At 43.1% G+C, this 19,204-nt stretch overlaps 1 protein-coding gene across 1 annotated transcript in view; it reads right to left on the bottom strand.

The window, feature by feature from the left end:
- Window positions 1–2,878: 2,878 nt before the first annotated feature.
- The window catches only part of VEPH1 (ventricular zone expressed PH domain containing 1), a gene marked incomplete at its 3' end in the record, with an annotated part of 37,957 nt that continues 21,631 nt past the window's right edge, over window positions 2,879–19,204 (bottom strand). Inside the window, exons 5-8 of the mRNA XM_010168888.1 lie at window positions 17,725–17,934; window positions 11,656–11,876; window positions 3,965–4,174; window positions 2,879–3,273 (exon numbers count right to left, since the gene is read on the bottom strand). Coding sequence (XP_010167190.1) covers window positions 2,879–3,273; window positions 3,965–4,174; window positions 11,656–11,876; window positions 17,725–17,934 — 1,036 coding nt within the window. The remainder of the gene's footprint in view (window positions 3,274–3,964; window positions 4,175–11,655; window positions 11,877–17,724; window positions 17,935–19,204) is intronic.

Below are 19,204 nucleotides of genomic sequence, written 5' to 3'. Positions count from 1 at the left end.
AGGGCTAATTGGGGCTAAACCAGGTAAAACAGGGATGTCCTCTTTCACCCAAGCTTTTCAAAGCAGCCTACTCAAACCACCACCAGCCCTACCTCCCAAATGGGTACATGACACCTAGAAAACCAGGAAGGCTGAAGGACCTTTCAGAGAGCACCTACTGCAGCCGTTAGAGGAACTGCAAATGAGGAACTGCAAATGCAACCCCAGGATGTTGAACACGGGCTCTTGTTCTCAATCACTGGGACCACAGTCACGCTGAGGCAGCAGAAATCCTGCCCAACGTACACTGAAAAGCAGTGACAAAACTTGGGAGTGTTCAGGAAATTATAGATACACAACTCTGGGCCACAGCCAACAGCAAAATCCTGGAGGTACCGATGAGATATAAGATCACAAACCATCTGGAAATATATGGGCTGATGAAAACTACTTTGCTTTGCTCCATGAAAGCTAAAGTGTCTGACAGATACAGTGATTTTTTTTTTATTTTTATTTTTATTTTTTTTTTGAGGAAATGATCCACAAGAGGATTAAAGTGATGAACATGGTATAGCAGACAAGCCTCAAATCGCTTCAGGTATGGCAGAGATGTGAATCTGGGCAAAGTGGTTCAAACTAAGCAGGGACTGAACCAGCCTGTCAGCCCCAAACTGAAACAAGCTAAAATACATGGATTTGTGTTGTTTCAGATGCTTTCTTTCTGCTCCAGTTTAAATCCCCTCTCAGACTGCAGAGGTACTACTGTTCAGGTACTGGGAGGCCACTAGAAGGCCCCCCCGGAGCCTTCTCTCCTCCAGGCTGAACAGCCCCAACTCTCTCAGCCTGTCCTCACAGCAGAGCTGCTCCAGCCCTTGCATCATCCTGGTGGCCTCCTCTGCACTGGCTCCAGTAGGTCCATGTCCTTGTGCTGTTGGTGGCCCCAGCACTGGAGGCAGCACTGCAGGTGGGGTCTGAGGAGAGCGGAGCAGAGGGGCAGAATCCCTTCTCTCATGTGGAGATTGCTCTGAAGTGCCTGTGTTTTCATATTATCCCTACTTTTCATATTAAACTCCCAGTTCAGCAAACTCCTACAGAGCCAACATTAAAATTAGCCAACTAACTATATTAATATTTTCCAACATTTTCTTATTATTTTCTAATAATCTTATTTGCAAAGTAAAGCAGATCCATTTGAATGGACCTTTATAGCGTGGGGGAATCACAGAAGTCCAATAACTACAAGGTTTTTGATGGAATGGTTCCTGTAATATCTGAAACGTTAACAAAGCTGTCCCCTGCGACGTGAGCCAGGCTGAATTTCTTCAACCGATTTAGAATGAGTCACATAAATCTCCTTGTTCTGCACATGTGGCCCTACCCAAGGAATTTCCCTAAGAATGCTAGTTGAGGATTTTCAGGAAATTACAATACTTTGAATGCATTTAGAAACAGTCACATGCTTAGAACATATCATAATAGGTATTTCAGAAAGGAAACTGAGAAATACATTTTAAAATATTCAGCGTATTGTATTTGATTAATGCAAGGTCATAGCATTCAGTTCCAGATTGTTCACTCTCATGTTTCTGGAAATTCACTCTCTGGAAATTTAGGAAGTATTATCATTTATTCTACCAAATATCTATTTCTAATAGTAAATTTGGAATTTAAGATATTTAGGAAATTCTTCAGAAGCATAAACTTTTAAAATATATAGTTATATCCCTTTTCTGAATGGAAACTGCTTTGCAACTTCTTCAGCACTGAAAAAATAAACATTTTTATCAACAAAAGCTGATATCTGATGGACCTGAAGTGACACAGTATTAACAGATGATGTTTTAAGTGACTGCAAATAAATTTAATTTACTGAATCAGCTACTCCTTGGAATAAATGTGGCCTATGGAAGGGTTGAGCTGTAAATAGCTCACAGCCACCAGCAAGTGGATCCACACAAATTCACGTTAAAGGACGTGACTGCTGCCACTGCTGCCCAGTGTAAGCAAGAGCCTCACAACCAACCTAAAGTATCTGCTTCAAAGAGGAGCATCAAAGAGCCACCTCATGATGTATCACCCATCTCCCCCTGGGTCTCACAAAACCAGCTTTCTTATACTTGAAAACAAATACCCACCCTTGATGAGAGCAGAAAACATTAAACAGCCCCAGGGAAGTGGTGAGACAGGATCCAACCCAACCCAAAGCACTGGGGATCTCATTCTGCTGTGCCTTCAAGGAGCTTCAGTGTGCTGACCTGAGTGTCTCGACCTGCTTCGTTTCTGGTGTATCTTGTAAGTCAATTGATTTAATAATATCATGATGATGAGGAAGGAGACACAGATCTGCTCCAGCCCAACCCAGCAGGCCAAGAGGGAGGTTTAAATACGAGCACATGCTTATCCACACACCTGCATGGCCAAGTCTGGCCCATGGCACATGCACTCAACAGTCCATGACTGTGAACACAGCTCCAGAACTCACAGCCTGGAGCTGGCTGACATTCCCCTTGCCTGCTTGCCCTGCAGACGTGCCCAGGGAATTGCCAGCCCCAGCCAACAGCCACATCTCTTCAGCTCAGTGTGACAGGTCCTGCCCTTGTCCAGAGAGCTCGGGGTTCATTCCCTGTGACAACCAAAGGGCAATCCTCACACTGACCTCCATGGGAGTCTGGCCAGGTGAGGGCTGCGCTATATCCCCGATGGAAAACAACAACAACAGTAGTCCTGGAAGATTCCAAAACATGCCAATTTGTGAATGATGCAGTTTCATAACAATAAGGTTCCTCCCCATCCATGAGCTCTGTGCTAGAGGAACCTTGCTACCCTTTTGCTTGAACCCTGAGAGGATTTTCAGCGTGGTTTTAAAGTTCTCATAATAGGAAAGGCTCAGACCTCTTACCTTCAATAACACACTGATCAGGGATAGGAATTCTCCTCCCCATCTCTGTGACATATGCTTTCACTTTACCCAGGTTTTCCTTCAGGTGCAAGTAGAGCTTGTCCTGGTATTCCACAGGGCTCGTCACTGCCTCTGCATTTCCTTCCAGAGCCTTCTCTTTAGTAGATTCTGGTGAACTTGCTGATTCTGTGTAATCGATACTTTGGTGTGAAACCAAAGAATTTCCCAGTTGCATGGCTTCAGTGTCAACACCAAAAGGCACTTTGTCATTTTCTTGGCTGATGTAGATCTCGGTGAAGGAGATACCAGCAGTTATCTCCTCGTTCTCCTCGTCCTGTCCACCCTCTGAGTTTACCCCCTTCATGCGGACTGCGTGCAAAGCCAGGCTTTTGGACCTGGAAAGTGATTAAGGAAAGGAAGAATGTTATGGAATACAGGTGAGACATAAAAATCACTTGAACACGTGTTCTTCCCAGTTACCTTGCTGGTTCAGAGAGCTGAGTGTGGGGCTCACTGAGCCAGACCTAAGTATCTGCTGGTAAATGTGCATTTCAAAAGCAAAATTCAAGCCACAGCTTTAATAAGCAAATGAAACTCAATAATAACCATAAATCACAACATCTGCGTGCCATGGAGGAAGCTAGTCAACCTGTCTGCAAGAGACTTATCACCCCAGGACTGGAGAATATGCTTTATTGATCACATTATAAAAATGCCATCCAGCAGCCATTTAACTGAACTAAGATTCAGCCTCAAGCTCTTCATTGCCCCACTCCTAAATACCGAAGATAGAGTTAAGCCTGCATAAGAATAAGAAGGTGTCCTGGTATGAGCTGGGCCAGAGCTGGTTCTTTTCAGCAGCCAGAACAGCGCTGGGGTTTGGGTTCAGCTGGGATTTGTTAGGAGAGAAACACTGAGAACATACTGATGTTTTCAATTGTTGCAGGAAGTCAAAGGACTTTGTGTTTTGCTGGTCTACAAGCGCAAGATCTCAGGGGGTGAGGAATATTGAAATATTTATTGGATAAAGTTTTATTACAAAACTGATATTAATGAAAACCACTCACACATTTTAGAGAGCCATACCTGTTAAATCTCATATCCTTCCTTTCTTCTTTAGAGACCTGGCCTAAACTGTATCTCCGCACTGAGCCGGGGGTACTGTTGTCGATGTTTATTTTCTCTTCAAAAGCCTGTATTTTAACTTGAAGCTTTTCATCTTCTTCATTTCCATTCATAACGGATTTTAAATCACCCAGTGGTACAGGAGATTCTGTTGCAGTATCGTTTTCCATCCTGAGGAAGAAGAAAGCAGAGATTTAACTCTGGCACGCTGTGTTCACAGTGATGCTGACACTGCATTTCTGCCCCTGACCCGTATTATGTATCTGGTAAAATAATTACGTTTCAACAGAGATTCCCTTAGAGGTTGATTAATCATTTTCAGAAACATCTTGTAGATCAATGTCCCTGTCAGATGTATCAGGGACATCGCCCATCTCTGACAACACTGGATCACAAACTGCACGTGCTGTGTCTGCATAAGCAAAACCCAATTCCTCCCCCGATAGTCCCACAGCAAAAAGCTTTTCGACTGAACTGAAACCATTCTCTCAAGCTTGCTAAACAGCAACCGATTCCATTAGTGTCCCAAGCCAAAAGTTGAGCTAATTGCAGAGTTTACAGAAGTCTGTGGTTTTAAAGGTTTGATGAAAGTACATGCAGTTCCTACCAAATTATCATATTCTGAGTAAGAAAAATAGATTTTAAAACTCGGCACATGGGTAGAAACAGGCTGAGGAAGAGTTCTAAGCAATGTGCCTGAAGTTCACCAAAGGAGAAAGAGAGAATGAAGAGATAAAATGAACATGTAGGACTGCAGGACAAGCTGCTTTATTTTAAATGTGATTGTTATGTTAGTCTCGGAATACGCAACCTTTTAATGCAAAATTCAAAGGTAACTTTAAAATAAATGGGAGTGATGCTTTTCATCTAAAAAGACAAAAAGAAATCTGTTGTCAAATATACTGCTGGTAAAAATTTGCTTTCTAATGATTAAAATATCCACTGACCAATGAAAAACATTGGAGACCCAGCCGTGCTGCTGCAAGGGCAGCAATCCCTACTAGCCAAAGCCTTGGGGCACAGCAGAGACCCTCTGCAGAAGGGTCCCAGAAGGAAAGACCCACCACCCAAACCAGGACACAGGGAGGTACCCCGATGTCAAACCCTACCCCAAGTGCAGCCATTTCCATTCCAAACACCACGTTTCCTAGATTAAGGTTTTTAGTCTAAGTGCTGGATTCCCCAAAACAAGGCTCTGGAGAACTGAGTTTGTTGGGTTCCTACAGAGCTCACAACCCGTGGCCAGGACAAGATGGCCTCAAATTGCACCAAGGGCAGTTGAGATGGGATGTGAGGAAGAATTTCTTTGCTGAAAGGGTTCTGAGGCATTGGAAGGGGTTGCCCAGGGCAGTGGTGGAGTCCCCATCCCTGGAGGGATTGAAGAGTCGTGTAGACACAGTGCTGAGGGACATGGGTTAGCCATAGGGGACTTGTCAGTGTTGGGTTCATGGTTGGACTCAATGAGCTCGATGGGCTTTTCCAGGCCATTCTGGGATTTTGGGATTCTGAGACTCAGATCCTCCAAACACTGGGCCATTTGCCAGAAACCTAAACCTTGGGTAGCCACACTCTCCCTTGAAGATGCCGCTTGACCAGCACCAGGACTGAATTTCCCAGGAGAACAACAGCAGCCTGTGGCAAAAACATTCCTGTTCCTTCCCCTCTTCTTCAGGGAGGTGCCTTCTGCTGGGGATTTATTTGTTCCCATCTTTCTCCTGCAACTATGGAGTAACTAGATCAAGAAACCATGAAGGCAGCACCAAGACAATCAGAAATCTCTTAGAGAATTAAGGGCTATTTGACAGTATTTACTTTTTAAACTTGACCCACAGCTCTAAACTAAGCTCATTTTCCTTCTAAGCATTTCTTTGTTGTTTTGTGGTTTGTTGTTTTGTTTTGGTTTTTTTCCCCTGATAAAAAAACATCTGAATAGCTAAATCTGCAAAATATGGATATGTTACACCACAAATGAGAGTTTTAACACAGCAGTTTCAAAGCAGCAGAGTCTTACCAAGTCATGCTCACTGTCGGGAAGCCTATTAAAAACTCCCAAATACTGCAAATTACCAATTGTAGAAACAAAGCATGTTTAAAAAAAAAAATACCATAAATACTGCATCACAAAATGCACTTTTCCATTTGTTTTGATAAAAGCAGTTCAGGATATTTCCCAGGGGAGTTGGCAAGTTTTGTCTTGTTTTGTTTTTGGTTTAGGCAAGATCTCATAATATATTAATACTGCAGAACACTTTGGAAAAAAAAAATAAAAATATTCTTTTGTAATAAAGAACCTTGGTCTGACCTTTACTAACAAATCTTTCTGGAGATGTGAGACAAGATTTAATTTATTAGAAAGCTGTCACTCCAACATAACTCTCAACACTGCTCCCATTGTGAGAACTAAGCACCAAGAAAATCACCTCTTAGGTACATATATACATAGAAAACCCTGTGGCTACAGAGAGGGGATTGATGGACTGATGGGGTTTCTGAATGACAGACCTAAGCCAACAAGCCTCAGTGATGTTTGGAAATAAAAATGGCCTTTTCTAACAGCAATTTTTTTTGTCCAGCATTCTCCTGTTGAGCTCTGCTGGGTTGCTGAAGGAAATGCAAGAAAACGCTTCTGCTAAAGAAACACACGAGTGAATCCTACTCGCCACACGTAAAGCAGGAGTAAGTGCGTGCAGGGCTCACCACTGCCTGCTGCTCCTCACACCTCCACCTCAGCTTTGACCCTGTGGGTGCCCAGGATCTCAGAGTGACTGTGGGAGGGAGGCAGAGCACTCATCCCTGGGCACGTCCCCAGGGGACCACTCGCTCTCACGTGTACCCACTTTGTGCTCACATCGATTCCCAAGAAGCCAAAATCACGTACCCCAAGGGAAATGTTCAATGAAGCCTCCACCCCACGCCCAACGGGACGCCTGGCAGGACTTCCTGCTGGCCTCCCCTTCCAGCAACAGTAAAATAAACTATTGTTTGAAATCTTGGCAAAAGGCATTTGGGACATTGCTGAGGTTGCTGGAGCAGGATCAGCTTACACCAAAGCTCAGGCTGTTTTTGAGAGGAAAAGGATGCACAAACCTAGGGAGAAATCATAAGGGTCTGGCTGGCAAAGACAGTTATGCTGCTCATCATTTCACTGCTTTGAAAGTCTCTGTACAAAGAGATCCATATAGACAGGTCAGTAAGTCAAGAATGATACACATCAATTTGAAGAGCATCTCTCCATACCACCAGCACCATTATCAACATCACCAGTCAGGTGCTTAAAATAGGAAGAAGAGCTACACAAATAGAAATGGCTGAAAATACACTTGAGATGGGATTGCTTCCAGGGCGCCAACTCTGTGTGCACGGAGGCACCACAAATGGATGAAGTTTGGGTCCTTCTGGTTCATCAATGTACAGACATAATCACCTCAAATATGACCAATGAAGGGTCTGGAGCACAAGTGTGCTGAGTTCCCAGCTGAGGGAACTGGGGGTGTTGAGCCTGGAGAAAAGGAGGCTGAGGGGAGACCTTGTGGCTCTGTGCAAGTCCCTTGGAGGAGGGTGGAGAGAGGTGGGATGGGTCTGTCCAACCAAGGCCCAAGGGACAGGACAAGAGGAAATGGGCTCCAGTTGTGGCCAGGGCAGTTGAGATGGGATGTGAGGAAGAATTTCTTTGCTGAAAGGGTTGTGAGGCATTGGAAGGGGTTGGCCAGGGCAGTGGTGGAGTCCCCATCCCTGGAGGGATTGAAGAGTCGTGTAGACATAGTGCTGAGGGACATGGGTTAGTCATAGGGGACTTGTCAGTGTTGGGTTCATGGTTGGACTCGATGAGCTTAAAGGGCTTTTCCCATCCAGGCCATTCTGGGATTCTGTTTGAAGAAGGCAAGTGGTGGCTAGTGATGGCCATCTCAAACAAGTAGCACTGGTGGAGCCTGTTATGCTCAGTTCTTACCCAGAACAAGGGCTTGGAAGAGTCATTAAATTTTCTCTTTCCCTTCTTGCCTTCTTTTAATTGACCAGGCTATACTCCTAGGTTGGATCAGTCCATTAAATCTCAGTATGTGTTCTCACAAAGCACCTCTGAGGCCAAATAACTTGCAGTTCTGTGACAGTAAAGGGGCAACAGAGCATCGCCTGGTTTGAATTATACTCTCCACTAACTGCATGTAAAATTCCCTGTGTCAAACAACTCCAAGCCAAGCATCGCTCTGAAGAAATCAGTTTCTTTCTTATGTAAACACATGATTCTGGAAGGAATGGTTATAATCCAGCCACACATTTTAAAATCCTGTTTTCCTTTCCCAGCATAAATATTCTGGATTGTTCTCTTTAAAAAACACTGCAGCTCAGTAACTCCTCTGGAGCTCGGAGGGTATTTCCATTTTGACATCCAAACTGGTCCCTTTTAAGCTTGGACAAGTCAGAAAAAACTCAAATAGGTGGAGAACTCTCATTTTAGCCTTAACTGCTGCTTCATACTTGTTCTTGTCTGGTCTAGCTGATACTCTGCTTGATTCAGGCCCAAGATGTAAACCCAAAGAATACCTAAAAATTGTAATTGTCAAAAATCAGTGTTTTGCTCTGATCTCATAGCCACGTTGAGGTGATAAAACAACGGCACCTGCGAGTGTACAGGGAACCAGGGTCACAGAGGATTAAGGGAGATGAAGCAGGAAAAACTAAAATCTAAAAAAAAAAAATTAAATCAGGCAGTAGATGGAGAATAAGGAATAATTTCAGAAGGTTTGTTTGAAAGGGTCCAGGCCCAAGAACGCTGTAGCCAGACATGTCCCAGGACACTGTTCCTTACCCAGAGGAGCAACAGGAACAGGTTTTTGCTCCCATCATTTCTGTCTACACTCACAGCTGCCCTGTGGCAAGCCCAGCTGTATCCCAGGGACTGTCCTGTCTCATAAAACCACTAATTTATCCACAGAAATGTTAAAATCTGATAACAACAAAACAAACAGTGCAGAGGAATGTCTATTTTCAGTTCCTTCCACCGCAGCCATAAGGCCAAACTCTGCCATCCTTAAACCAGATTAAACTCTGAGCAGTTCCACTGCAGCTCTGGGATAAGGTGGGTTCATTTTCCATCGTCTGCCCCTACACATCCCCCTTCAGAGTCCACCTCTCTGGCCCCACAGTACCTTTCCTATTCCAGAGACAGCAGTTCCAGTTTCATTCACTCATATGCGTGGCTGCGTTCAAACTCAGAAGCAAATGCAACTTAAAGGAGCAAACAACCAAAGTCTTTTCCTTTCATGCTCAGTATAATCACTAGAGGGTTTTTCCTGAAGGAAAATAAAGATGTTTTCTGAAAAATCCACTGAAAAATATTAGCTTCCTCACTTCTCCTCCTTAGACTCTCCACCCAAACACTATTTTACATCTGTAACCACACTCGTGCAGATGAAGAAGCTTCTACTCCTCAAAGCACGTCCTTAAAGAGGAATTTTAGAGAGAAATGCAGCAACAACATTTTCATGAAAACCTCTTCTTGTTTTTTTTTACTGGTTTTTATCAGCTCTAGAGATAAATGTTAAGCATGGAAGATAATAAGGAATAGGAATATTACAAGGTTTTAATAAATAAAGTAATTTTTCTCCCATAAATCAAGGGAACACGATGGGCTGTGTGAATAATTATTATGCTTTGTTCCTGAAGCCTCAACTCCTCTCCTGCTTCACTGCAGTTCCCAGAAGACATGACATCCTTCTGGTCCCCCCCTCACTAAGTGACATCTGCCATGCTGGTCTTCACAGCTGAGCTTGACTAGTTTGGCGAATGCATATGTCATTTCGTGCTCACTTGGTTATCTCCACTTAGGCTTTTTCACTATCTTCAATTAAACTTTTCATAAAATAAGAGCCGAGGGCTCAGTTTCAGCAGAGCTTTCTGCCACCAGGTGAAGTTCAGATGTTTCTCACAGCCTGTATCAGGATTCCTCTCCTTTTTCATTTTTAACTCTCTCCAGGATACCAATTAATTGCTTCTCGAATGACCTCAATGTTTTGGCTCCAACTCTACAAGTCTGTCTCCAAAGCTATCCTTCATGGTTACGAGTTTTCTGACATCTGTGTTAAATTTTATCACAGAATTACTATTCCTTTGTGCACTCTCGACCTATTTCAGTATACACAATGCTAATCATAAGTCCCTCCCTAATTAAAAGTGACTACCACCATATATTAAAGTAACACTTATATTCTTACTGTGATGAATGCAGCAACGCTCCCAATGCTTTAACCTTAGGATACACATTTAGAAGAAGCTGAGTGAGCAGAACATCTTTTTACACAAGCTTGAGGAAATTTTTTTCAGACTTTTTTAGCAAACCTTTATTAGGGAGCTATGCCACTCATTGTTCTCACCAGCTTCAGTGGTTATCTTCTAGAATAAACCCCAGGATAATTCTGTAGCCTGCCTTCCCTGATTTATTTTTAACTGAAGCTTTTGAGATTGCCTCAGTCTACTTATCTGAGATACAGCTTGCTTCCTATTCCTTAAGTGCTAAAACTTGAACAGTTTCTTTATTCTTCAGTGCTAAAGGATGCAATTTCTGTTCCGTGATGTTCAGAGGTCTTTCTGTCCGGTAGCACGAAGCTGGTGTCTGTGGTGCACCTACAGCTCTTACTGCCACCCTTTAATTACAAATTTCTACTTTAATGTCAATCATCCTTATGTTTGCACTGAAAATACCTACCTCTAGTTATTTCTACAAGTAGGGATGGTGCTCATCAGGTGTCTGTAAACTATTTTGTACGTTTATCTGACCCTATAAATTACACATCCCAATGGCTGAGGGAGTATCTACTGGAATGATACAAGAGGGATAACAAGATCAATTTGAAAATAGCAATACAGCAACTTATAGGAACTGCAGTACATCTTACTTTCAGCTGATTGTTCATTCATCACAACTTGAATATATTTAATTGTGGTGGTTGCACTAGGCTGGCAGCCAAACCCAGCCACTCACTCACTTCCCCCCTACCCAGGGGACAGGGGAGAGAATTGGGGGGCAAGGGTAAGGAGACTCGTAGGGTGAGAGAAGAACCATTTAATAAGGGAAATAAAATTTCAAATAATAATGATATTAAAATAATTATGATAATAATTATAATAATAGGAATAAAATGTGCAAATGAGTGACACCCAGTGCCATTGCTCACCACCCACCCACCAAGCCCGGCCTGTTCCCAGATCACGATCCCGCAGGAGCCACAATCCCGACCCGAAACCGCAATCCCGGGAGAGCCAGAGCCCGAGCCAAAGCCAGAGAGAGCAAGAGAGGAAGAGCCCCTCATGGATCTCCTGCCCATGGGGGACAGGAGATGGAACAGCCCCTTGGCAGAGCCCAATGCCCATGGAGCTGATCCACTGCAATATTCCTCGCTCCCTCTAGACCTTGCTCCTGTAGACCAGCAAAACACAAAGTCCTTTGACTTCTAGTGAGAAAATTAAAGCATTGGTCTGTGATCAAAATTCTTTTCATCCCAAATCCCAGCTGAACCCAAACCCCAGCGCTGTTCCAGCTGTTGAAAAGAAACCAGCTCTGGCTCAGGTCCACACCAGGACATTAACATGAACTTACGCTGCCTCACACAGCTACAGAGATGGCTGTGGATTCATCGTACAAAACGTAGCTTTACCTGGCTGCAGACACGTTGTCGTTCTCCAGCTGTCGGACAAGGAGCTTGGCTATGGCAGAGAAGCTGTTGCTCATGCGGTAGATATCTCTGCTCTGGGTGCCCAAGATGCTCGAGAAGGTGTCAGTGAGACTCTTAATTTCTAGCAAAAGAATATGGTGAAATGAGTGCTCCATGTTGGCCAGCTGGTTCACCAAATACATCAGGCATATTCTGGCTTGCTCCTAGACAACACGAGGAGATAAACACTGTTTTTAAAAAAATTCATTCATTATTTGCTTGTGCAAAGGAGGTTTGTCATTGGGGAACAGCAGATACCCCATGACAACTAACAAAGAGGCAGCTGCATCAAACGCAGAGTTTATTTTTGTCTACTATTGATTTTATATTTACTCCTCTTGGTATTACCTACCCCCACCTGACTTCAGTACACCTTGTCTCCTCCTCAAACCTAGAGCCAGAGTCCCTAAAGCCTCTTTGATGGGTCCTGCGTTGTTCTAGGGTGGTAGATCAGCCTGGCTCAGCGATCCAGAGCACCACCAGCAGACCCAGCTCCCCTCTCATCTTTGATGAGCCTTATGAGCTTGGCCAAGTACTTCACCTCCCTACACCCAGTTCCCGTGCCCTTTTTTTGCTTTATTCTGTGCTGTTTGTGGCAGGCAAACTCTCTCACAAGTGGCCAAGCACTCACACACGCTGCTCCAGTTCACAGGGTCTTCTCCCCCAGGGTCTTCCCTCATGTCTGTGCCCAGTCTGGTGCACTCTGAGCTGGCAGAGGCATTAGCACAGACACAGACGTGTTGGAACCTGCCAGCAGACCTCAGCTCAACAGACCTCACGGCTCAGGCCTGCCTTGGTTTGTGGCACTGCACAACCCATGGCCAACTGCAGTTTTGTGTCTTCCTCACAGCCTCACTGTATTAAAGGGCTCATTTCCAGATTTTTCCCTTTGTCCATGTTACTCTCCACTCCACAACTGCAAATCATCCAGAGTCACCAGGCCATTGCAGCGCATTCTGCGTATGCCACTAGCTGTTACAACTGCTTTGCCAGGAGTGAATATCTATTTTTCACACCATAAAACATTTCCCAAGCACGACTTCCTCTCTGGACCTGTTGGGTGTTGCTGATTTGCTATATTTAGCAGTGTCACCTAAGAGCCTGTCATCACTGGTGCTGCCCAGACTGAGAACTCCTCCGGCACAGCACCAGCAGAGGAGCTGGGTGCAGCAGGCAGGAGTGGGGGGACTATCAGCACCTCTTCTCGCTGACGGCGAGAGGTTAAAGTACCTCCTAAATCACAGGGGTTCTCTCCTTCCAGAGCAACTCTCTGATCAGACCCGTGACTAACACTGCAACAAAGAGAAGTTTAACATGAGATTCCATTTCAAGATCTCCTGGCAGGCGACAGGGCGCTGGTTGGCAGCTGTATCCATCACTGCCAACGCACAGAAGCCTGAGATGCCCTCTGTAGCCAAAGTTTTCCTCACCAATTTATCAGGGGGGGGCTGTGATCTTGTCAATTTATCAGTGAGATCACAATCCCCCAGGAATTAGGATTAAAGGGGCTGTTTCAGATCATCATATTAAACATGGAAATATTTTCTATCATCTCTGCTTGGCAATTCCAGTTCCAACTATTTCTGTACGTACGTGTACAAATTCACATACTAAAGCAGAAAGCCCAAAGGTGAAGGGTTCTTCTGTTTTGTTCTAATTGTCCAAAGCATATTAGGTTCCACAGTCCTAAAAACATCTAAGTGGGAAAAACAGCAGAGAAAGAAGCAATTAACTCAGGAGCTCGTATCAGATCCTCCAGTGGGGTAACTGGGAATGGCTCCACGGAGTGCAACCCAGTCTGTACTCAGCAGGCTGTTACAGAAACTGGGAGATATTTTGCTTTTAGAGCCTGTGCTGAAAGACAAGCAAAGGCACTTCAGGAAAACAAAGAATTCTCTTCTTCTCAAGAGCTAGTAGAAAAGGAGGGGAAGTCACATGCCATACACATCCTCAAAACCATAGGGCAATTGCAGTTTGAGGATGCAATTATTGCCTCTTCTCTTCTGGAACCATGTAACAGGAGAGAAAAAATTGCTGAAAGTTTGATTCCGAGTACAGCTGGGCCATAAAAATACCCAGGGGACTTTGGCAGACATGACCTGAGCATTGCAAGCGAGACTTTTTTTTTTTTTGAAGAAAAAGTCAACTTATTTCAAGCAAAAGAGGATCTGCTACACTGTGCCATGGCAGAGATAAATGGGAAAAGAGTATCAGACAAATTGTTTCCCTTCTGCCATATGGGGAAAAACCACAGCTACGTCCTCATCCTCGTCTGGGCTGGGACAGTGTGACGGAATGAGCTTTTTTTCCTCAATGGCTTGAAAGAGTTGACTTTTTAGTACATATTTCCTAGTTTATTTGGAAGACAATCCTCCCTCCAAGAGATAAACACAGGCTCAATTAACATTTAAAACACATTTTTTTTTTTTGTTTCCTAAACAAACTGTGCAGCAGACATAACTGGAAGAGAAGTTTTGACCATTTTCATGTCACTTTGATCCAGCTGGAATGTCTCCAGCCCTGCTGAAATGCTGCTACTCGCCTGGAGTGAGGTAAAAGAACAATAAACTCTGCTGAGTAATACAATACATAACTGCTATACAAAACAATTACAGCTAAATCGCTCAACATGAAAGCAGTCGTTATCCCTGCCACAATTTTTATCAAGAACATTTTCAGAAAGCCTATTTGGAGACAGGTAACCCATTGTGATTTTAACAACGCTTATTTTATGTATTCATGTGTTTTTTCATAAGCATTCCTCGCATTTTATAGCATTACATCTGCCAGTAGGTGACGATCTAAAATACAAGCAATGAGGTGTGGCAAAGTATTTTGTTTTATCTTAAAATCAGGCTCAAGAGACTACGAAAAGAGATCATGAGGCTTTCAGAAGTAACTCTGATTTCCAGTTGGTTCAAAACACACAGTTACTAGGAAAAAAAAAAAATAAAAATAAAAAATTAAATGTTCAGTTGACCTATGCCCCAAGATGGTATTTTGCTTTGGACAAATTTATGGTTAGGGACAAGTTCTGATTTCAACTTTACCCATGAGACTGTCACTGACATCAACAGCAGTGGTGTGGATAAACAAGGGGGCAACCTTTAAAATAAAGGGACCTATTTTCAGCCAAACCTCTCATCTCTCCAGGGGTCTGTCTGAACTGCCAAGGTGGAGAGAGCAGCTCAGTGAAAGCACAAGAGGTTGCTTCTAGACGCCAGCAGAATGGATTTTCTGCTCATATCTGCAATCTATACCATAAAGGGCTGAGCCTCAGTCCTTGCCATCTCTTTTCCCCAAGTAAGACTCCCTGTGAAATAAAATGTCAACGACTAAAATTCCAATGCTACCATCGTCATTTCATTTCCCTCTTGTTTTCCTTGGTTGGGAAGGGGATGCTGATGCTGATTCATGTCTATAAGTTAAGAACTAGCAGTGTATCTGTAACAAGGGTCTGTTACAGGGAGAAGGAGAGGGGGGGAAGTGAGAACAGAGGTTTTCAGGAGGGCATTGCCACAGTGGGCTGCGAGACAACACCATCAGCAGTGTGTGTGTGTGTGTATGTGTGCAGGGACCATTTTGCTGCTTGCACGTTTCTACTTGGACCTGATCTAAATAAATTAACTGCCTGATGCTCAGAGGGCTGGAGCAGCTCTGCTGTGAGGACAGGCTGAGAGAGTTGGGGCTGTTCAGCCTGGAGAAGAGAAGGCTCCAGGGAAGAGAAGCCTTCTAGGCTTCCTTCTAGAAGCCTCCCAGTATCTGAAGGGGCTCCAGGAAGGCTGGGGAGGGACTTTGACCAAGGGCAGGGAGTGACAGAACAAAGGGTGATGGCTTGAAAGTGGCAGAGGGGAGATGGAGATGAGATGTGAGGGAGAAATTCTTCCCGAGGAGAGAAAAGGAGCCATTCATTGTTAGAAAGTTCACCTCTGCCACCCTTTGCATGTTGCTTTGATCAATGGTTTTGAGTATCTAGTGAAAGGTCTCTGGGATGTCACTAACACAGGGCCCACAGCAAGCAGATGCAAAGCGTGCCATCCCTGCAGACACGCAGAGCTCGCTGGAATGTGGTCTGCTGCTAAGTCAGCAGCTGGCAGCTTCTTAGAAAAATAAAACATATGACACAGGACATAATGCCAGTTCCTTGACACTTAGAAGAAAGAGACTGGAGATGTTTCAATGCAGGCTTGCCCAGGCTGCCTGTGTAACACTCGGTAGATATGTGTATTCACCACACAAACCAACAGATGAAATAATATAAGGAGAAAATAGTCTTCAAATAATTTCTTAGTAAACTTAACTGTAGTCTATGATTTACAACAATATATGAAATATTAAGTCCAGTTGATTCCTTGCTTGTTCTTGGTGTAAAACAATAAAAACAACAAAAGGTAAAATAAATTCAGTCTGTTTTAAGAAGCAGAATATGGCAGAAAAGGGGCTCAGACACACTCACATGGGAAGAGCTGGTTCAATGGGCTAAAATACAGAATCCAAATTAAATCCTTCAGTTCTGACCCCAGCTGTGCTCATTTGAGGATCAGCTAGTTCTAAGCTGTAAAGCTGCTAGGAGATGTAGACTCTGAAGCACTAAATGAAGAATTCAGCGTGGTCAGCTGCAGTTCTTAGAAAGGTAAATCTTGCTGGGGTGATGGAAGTAAACAAGGAGGGAACAACAAACTTCATTTGGCTCACAGACTTCAATGTGAATTTGGCTTCTCCTCACCTGCCTCCCGCAACAGAAATAGGATTTACAAAGCCAAACCAAATGCATTTTTGTTTCTTGCAAGATAAATTGCCTTTTAAACGAATATAAAACTCAAGATCAGTAGAAATAGCAACTGTAGTGTCTTCCTGTGCTGTACCCACAGCGATCAGACACCGTCACCCAGCCAACACACACTCAAAACTACGTGAGAGACCCCTCAGAACCCCTCCCTCGACCTGCTGCCCACGCTGCTCTCCATGTGGCCCAGGATACAATTGTTATCCTGATGGTTTCTGGGCACACCATGTGTTTGGGTCTGTTCCTGCCACCTGGATTAGGTGAACACCGCTCCCACATCCAGACTGCACGGTTATAACTAAAGCAAAAAACTTCAGTGCAAGTTCATTACACTGCCATGAAACCACCATCATTTTTAGTAGTTTGTTGCTATAAATCCTTTTTCAGCATAATGTCCCCATTGGGTCAGATCCCAAACCAGGATGTTCCTGTGATGAGATGAGCCCAGCATCACCACTGACCATTTTCATTCTAAAGACATTTGTTAACCATGGCTACAAAGCCAAAATCTCTGGATTACTCTACACGAGGAAGTTCATATTTCACGGCATAATTACCACATTCCTGAAGGCTATATGCATCTAAAATATGATATCATACAAAGAGTCTGCAAAATATGTTTTTCTTTTTCCCCTGCCTTTCATTTCACATTTAGGCACACTGCAAACTAACTCAGCTAAATCCCTGGAATAACAACAATTGTGTAATTTTATCAAACAGGAGGTTTAGCCATTTCATAAAAAGACAATTAATATAAACAGAAAGTATATGTGCACAGACCAGATACACAGTAAATAATAATAATAATATATATATTTATCTTTACAGTTATGAGAATTTAAATATTTATCTTTTCATGCTCCTTAATCTCTTTGAGAAAGTTTCTTTCTTTCCCACTACCCTAAACCCCATTTCTCCAGAGACCCTTTAGTACGTGATCGTTCCTCAGTTAGAAGATCGAAGGCCAGTCTCAGTCACTAAAATGTCACAGCTGATTTTTGTAGTACTTGCTCTCCTCACCATACTGGTATTACAGTATAAATCTATCGTAGTCTTATGGCCAGGAATATGTTCTGGTAGGGCAGACTGGTTACTCATGAAGAAAGGAATACTTAGATGTATTTATTGTATATATAATATATATAAATATCTATACAAAATTTAAAGGGAAAAAAACCAAACAACCCCAAAACCAACCAACTTCTTTTGTTTTTTTTTAAACTTACCTCATCAATATGTCCAACAGCTCCAAAGATCTTTGCAGTTTGCCCAATCAAACTTGGAAAAGTCTCCCCAATTTCTTTCAGCATGGGAAGAAAAGTGGCTAAGGCTGTTGGCTCATAGCTGGATATTTCTATCAGTATGCTTAGAATAATGTCACTATGGTTAGGGTCTCTTAAGTGTCCAAACAGAAATGGAATACATTCTTTCAGCACCTATTAAAAAAAAAAAAATCAGACAGAAATAAACTGTGAATATATTTTTTTAAATTGTGAATACACATCACCAAAAGAGGTACTGAAAAAAATAAAACACTAGACTTTGATTTAGTAACATACTTTTCCACCCTCGCTGACCTTTGCACAGAGCTGTTGTTGAGGTCAATCAAAGTTCAGCTCAACATATGGAATAAGGGTAAGCTGTAGCCTTGAAATATTGCAGTTATGCATAGATGAGTAAGGAAATGCCCCATTGTTTAAAAAAAGACAAAAAAACCCTCACCAAATATCTATCTTGCTCTGGGCCAGTCCTGTACTTTTTTTTCTTTTGATTAAAAAAACATAGGACTTAGCCTTCCCCAATGACACAGTAAATTAAAGTACTAGTAGAAATTTTTGGTTTCCACTGGAAACTAAATAATGTGACAAGGTAAACAGCTGGAACGGAGGAAAAAATAAGAGGCAAGATTCTCATTGCATAAAAAATTGCTGTAGGCAAGCTGTCGTTTCTTGTAACAGCGCAGTTTTTAAGAGGCTGAGAGTGCAGTCCTTAAAAATCACTTTACAAACAGGATGCAGTGTATACAACTACTGACTGAATGATTATTTTCACATAAACACACACGTACATTAATACACCTCTGATTCTGTTGCATCCGTATAAAAGACATTGCAACACAGGAACGGGGCATAAAGTGACCCATTCTCCTGTTATTTCTTGGGGGATTACCAGTTTCAGCAAGTCAATACCTATTGCTCTGGCAAAATACCACTGGTGGGTGTCTGAATAAGTTGTTAGTAGTAATTAATTATCATAAAAAGCAACTTCAGACATGTCAGCTCCAGCACAGAGCCCTGCAATAGCCAGAGGTTCACCCCAGTCCCCTCCAGCTGACAAGTCCCTTGCTTCCCAAAGAAGCTCCATTTCATCTGAAACTTTGTATTTTGATATAGTTGCCTTGGCTGCCTGGGGAATGATGCTAACTACTGTTGTTTCTTCTTTTACAAAGAGTTTATGAATTCCATAAACTCACAGAGCAGGTTGTTTTGTGCCTTGTTCTAACGCACTGGGTGCTGTCAATGACATGCACTTCCCAAAGCATGATATATTGTGCCTTAGTTAATTAATCTCCATCTCTTAATCAATTTCTAACTCATTTTGATTTTCCTTGATATGCAATTTAATACAGTTCATCTATTCTAATGTCAGACACTGGAACAGGTTGCCCAAGGAAGTTGTAGATGCCCCCTCCCTGGAAGTGTTGAA

This window comes from Antrostomus carolinensis, unplaced genomic scaffold (assembly GCF_000700745.2).
Source record: "Antrostomus carolinensis isolate BGI_N321 unplaced genomic scaffold, ASM70074v2 scaffold8105, whole genome shotgun sequence".
In the NCBI taxonomy this organism is placed as follows: domain Eukaryota; kingdom Metazoa; phylum Chordata; class Aves; order Caprimulgiformes; family Caprimulgidae; genus Antrostomus; species Antrostomus carolinensis.
Note: the sequence above shows the minus strand (reverse complement) of the source record. Positions and strands in the feature narration are given on the sequence as shown.